Here is a 5,000-nt window from a genome sequence, read left to right on the forward strand (position 1 = left end):
TCACCACAGACATCCTCACCTCCTCCTCACCTCCTCACCACAGACCTCCTCACCACAGACCTCCTCACCTCCTCACTACAGACATCCTCACCTCCTCACCACAGACCTCCTCACCACAGACCTCCTCACCTCCTCACTATAGACCTCCTCACCACAGACCTCCTCACCTCCTCACTATAGACCTCCTCACCACAGACCTCCTCACCTCCTCACTATAGACCTCCTCACCACAGACCTCCTCACCTCCTCACCACAGACCTCCTCACCTCCTCACTATAGACCTCCTCACCACAGACCTCCTCACCTCCTCACTATAGACCTCCTCACCACAGACCTCCTCACCACAGACCTCCTCACCTCCTCACTATAGACCTCCTCACCACAGACCTCCTCACCTCCTCACTACAGACCTCCTCACCTCCTCACCACAGACCTCCTCACCACAGACCTCCTCACCTCCTCACCACAGACCTCCTCACCACAGACATCCTCACCTCCTCCCCACAGACCTGAAGCTACATGGAAGGAGGTCAGGTTTACCTTCTCGGCTCCCTGGTTGTCTTTAGTGTAGACGGCCATCAGCTCTGTGTCCTCGGTGTCCTGGTCTCCGCTGGCCTGGCCCACTCCATTCACCACCACCTATCAACACAGGCAGAGAAACGCATGTTTACTTCCGAAGTATGCCAAATACTTCAGAAGGCATTCATTCCCAAGCCTCTGACTGCGTGATACAGTGCATGGTGGCATGGTTGCATCACAAACATGGCTGTGTGTGTGTGTGTGTGTGTGTGTGTGTGTGTGTGTGTGTGTGTGTACATGTGGTGGACAGAGAGTCAATGTCAAGGAAAGCAAAGCAAGCCAAGGACACGGTCACTGTTTGGGAGGGTAAGGGTTAGGAAAACTCTCAGATGGCCTCACAGACAGGCACACAGGCAGACAGACAGGCACACAGGCAGACAGGCAGACAGGCAGGCACACAGGCAGACAGGCAGACAGGCAGACAGACAGGCAGACAGGCAGACAGACAGGCACACAGGCAGGCAGACAGACAGGCACACAGGCAGACACACAGGCAGACAGGCAGGCAGACAGGCAGGCAGACAGACAGACAGGCAGAAAGACAGGCAGACAGACAGGCAAACAGACAGACAGGCAGACAGACAGGCAGGCAGGCAGGCAGGCAGACAGACAGACAGGCGAGATGAGGATAAACAGCAGATGTGAGGATATCAGCCAGACACACAGACGGTCATGCATGACATACTTTAAACAAATAATGTCAGGAAGCATGTGACCTAATGCAAAACGTGTGTGTGTGTGTGTGTGTGTGTGTGTGTGGGTGTTTGGGTGTGTGAGTCTTATTGTGCTGTGCCTGAGTCCTGGATAGCCAATCAAAAATGAAGGCCACTGTATGGAGGGTCAGTCTTTAGTCTGTGAGATGTACCACAGTGATGTACCACAGTGATGTACCACACTTTATTAGGAACACTATACTAATACTGGGTAGGGCCTCCCTTTGCTCTCAAAACGGCCTCAATGTCACAAACCTTTGCTTTGCGACATGGTGCATTATCATGCTGGAAGGAGCCATTAGAAGATGGGTAAATTGTGGCCATGAAGGGATGCACATGGTCAGCAACAATACTCAAATAGGCTGTGGCATTCAAGCTGATGATTGATTGGTATTAACGGGCCCAAAGTGTGCCAAGAAAACATTCCCCACACCATTCCACCACCTCCACCATGAGAAGGTGTACAGGTGTTCCTCCACCATGAGAAGGTGTACAGGTGTTCCTCCACCATGAGAAGGTGTACAGGTGTTCCTAATAAACTTCTCGGTGAGTGTATATACAATGGCAACTTCCAGCATGATAATGCACCATGTCACAAAGCAAAAGTCATTTAAAACTGGTTTCATGAACGTCACAATGAGTTCAGTGTTCTTCAGTGGCCTTCCCAGTCACCGGATCTGAGTCCAATAGAACACCTTTGGGATGTGGTAGAACGGGAGATTCACAGCTTGAAAGTGCACCTGAAGAATCTGCAGGAATTGCGTGATGCAATCATGTCATCATGGACCAGAATCTCAAAGGAATGTTTCCACCATCTTGTGGAATCAACGCCACGAAGAATTGAGGCTGTTTTGAGAGCAAAGGGAGGCCCTACCCAGTATTAGTATAGTGTTCCTAATAAAGTGTTCAGTGAGTATATATGTGTGTGTGTGTGTGTGTGTGTGTGTGTGTGTGTCTTTCCTCAGGCCATATTGTACTACTGCCTGATCACTTCTGGAAGAACAGACACCAGATGGTAGGAGGGACAGAGAGCCCTTTGAATGAACTGTAGATCATAAACTGGATTCTACATTGTATCATATTCCTAATGTAGGGGGTCCTATTAAAGACAACATGGTATTAACCATGGGACAGGCAAGCAGTGAGTTAAAGAAGGACAGGGAAAGAGGGAGAGAGAATGGGGGGATTACGAAAGAAAGAGGGCAAGAGATGGAAAAAGAGAAGCAGACAGGAAGAGGGAGAGAGAGGGGGGACAGAAGAGGAAAGAAAAGAAAGAGTGGCATGGTGTCCCTTTCTCTAGCCCTGCCCCTTTCATTCACCCACCAGACAAAGGCATGTGAGGAGTAGAGTGATTGGGAATGTTGTCATAAACAGGATGTGGTTCTAGAATATTACTGTCAAATCAAGTTCACTTCTACATTGTCCTGGGTCATGGAGAAAGAGAGGGTCCACATCTTCCAAGGGTGTGTGTGTGTGTGTGTGTGTGTGTGTGTGTGTGTGTGTCTACGTGTGTGTGAGGGAGAAAGAGAGGGTCTGCATTTCCAACTGAAATAGATCTGTTGTGTGTACGTGTGTGTTCACACGTGTGTGTGTGTGTGTGTGTGGTGTGTGTAGTGCAGTTTGACCTAAATTAGGTTCAGCCAAGAGGATACTGCAACTCAGAGGAAATGGCAACAACAAGAGTGTGACTACAGAGAGACAGACTGGCTGTAGGGGTTCAGAGACTACAGAGAGACAGACTGGCTGTAGGGGTTCAGAGACTACATAGAGACAGACTGGCTGTAGGGGTTCAGAGACTACAGAGAGACAGACTGGCTGTAGGGGTTCACTCCTGCTGGGCTTATACTGCACAGACTGAAGTGACAAATGACAGGTGTGTGTGTGTGTGTGTGTGTGTGTGTGTGTGTGTGTGTGTGTGTGTGTGTGTGTGTGTGTGTGGGTGTGTCTAGAGCTGCAGGTCAGACGAGTGAGTGACAGTAATGGCAGGTTTGTGTGTGTGTGTGTGTGTGTGTGTAGTGGCCTAACCCGGTTTATATTATCATTTCTCTGTCAGTGTGTGTCAGTTTGAGGACCCTTATAGTGAGTGTGTGTGTGTGTGTGTGTGTGTGTGTGTGTGTGTGTGAATATATGTGTGTGTGTGAGTGTGTGTGTGTGTGTGTGTGTGAGTGTGTGTGAGTGTGTGTGTGTGTGTGAGTGTGTGTGAGTGAGTGAGTGTGTACATACCGGAATGGGGTAGAAGTCTGCGCTGTGTTTACTCTCCTCCTCATACTTCCCAGCCTCTCCTCCTCCCTCCATCGATTTCGAGGTGGTATTCTTCCCTACACCCATCCCACTCTCTTCCTGCTCCTCCCTCACTCTCTCCGTCTCTCTACTCTCTCGCTCCGGTAAGAACACTGCAGACAGCCCCTTCAGCTCACTTACATGGTCCAGGACTGCGTCATCTACTGAGAGAGAGAGAGACAGAGAGAGACAGAGAGAGAGAGAGAGAAGGAGAGAAAGAGAGAAAGAAAGAGAATTTAACAGGCCGATCCTTTAAAGTTTCTGCGTTGTTCCGATGTGTTTTCCGACAGGATCCCCCCTAGTCCTAACCTTCACCTCCGACCCAGATATCACTCTGGGACTAAGGCTTCAGTAAGTCTACATGTATTCTGGATCAAAACTAGACCATAAGGAAAGGCCCCACTTGTGAAGAGCATTGACAGTAGGAGGCTGTGTTAGTAGTGGTCATACAGGGAACACAGGAGGGACCAGGACAGTCTCCAGACTAACACTACTTATATGGACACATGTGCAGGACTCTGCTGAACATGTTCATGGTGGCCAGCGCAGTGCTGTGGTGGTATGCTGGGGGGGCAGCATCAAGGAAGGTGACACCAAGAGTCTGAACAAGCTTATTATGAAAGCTGGTTCTGTTCTCGGTGTCACCCTGGACACTGTGGAGGAGGTGGCCAACAGGAGGATGAGGACCAAACTCCTGGCCATCATGGACAATCCCTCCCATCCCCAACATGACACTGTGGCAGAGCAGAGAAGCTCCTTTAGCAACAGATTATTACAACCACGTTGCATTAATTCTGTTATCTGAGATCTTTTCTGCCTGCTGCAATAAGACCGTCCCACTCCTCCCCCGGCTGGCTCCATCAGGGTGATCAGAGTCAGGCTGGGGGATGTTAAATCATACTGGACTGTTCTTACTGTATATCAATGTTTCAGATGTCTATTTTATTCTATTATTTTATTGTCACTTTATTTTGTTGTTGTTGTTTGTGATGTGAGCTGCTGTAACGCCTTAATTTCCCCTCGAGGATCAATAAAGTACCTACCTACCTACCTACCTATCCACCCACATGTGGTCAGGGTACAGGTAGGAGCTGCGTCCCATTTGTCCACCCTTCTCTGGAGGTCTGCTTCCCCACATGGACTTCAAAGCATCGGATTTGGTCTAAGCATGGGCTCCTACACCAATCCTTTCCCATTGAAATCCATGCGAGGAAATGGACACTACAGGAGGAGGGGGGAGAATTGAGACACGGCAAGGGTCTAGGGAGGAGGGAGGAGGGAGGAGGGAGAGAGACCAGACATTGGAGGAGCTGAGGTGAGAGGGAGCGAGGGACAGGGGTCAGACGGAGGGCAAGAGGGTAATAGGGAGGAGGAGGAAGAGGAGAGTGAGGGATATGGGGGTGGAGGGGGGAGGAGAGGGATGACTGA

The 5,000-nt window shown here is 49.9% G+C and overlaps 1 protein-coding gene across 1 annotated transcript in view; it reads right to left on the reverse strand.

Annotated features, from left to right (window-relative positions):
* Nucleotides 1-5,000, reverse strand: part of slc23a2 (solute carrier family 23 member 2) — a gene marked incomplete at its 3' end in the record, with an annotated part of 29,785 nt that overhangs the window by 14,183 nt on the left and 10,602 nt on the right. Inside the window, 2 exon segments of the mRNA XM_083672924.1 lie at nt 541-639; nt 3,516-3,736. Coding sequence (XP_083529050.1) covers nt 541-639; nt 3,516-3,620 — 204 coding nt within the window. The 5' untranslated portion in view covers nt 3,621-3,736.

Source organism: Argentina silus (genome assembly GCF_951799395.1).
Source record: "Argentina silus genome assembly, chromosome: 7".
NCBI lineage: Eukaryota > Metazoa > Chordata > Actinopteri > Argentiniformes > Argentinidae > Argentina > Argentina silus.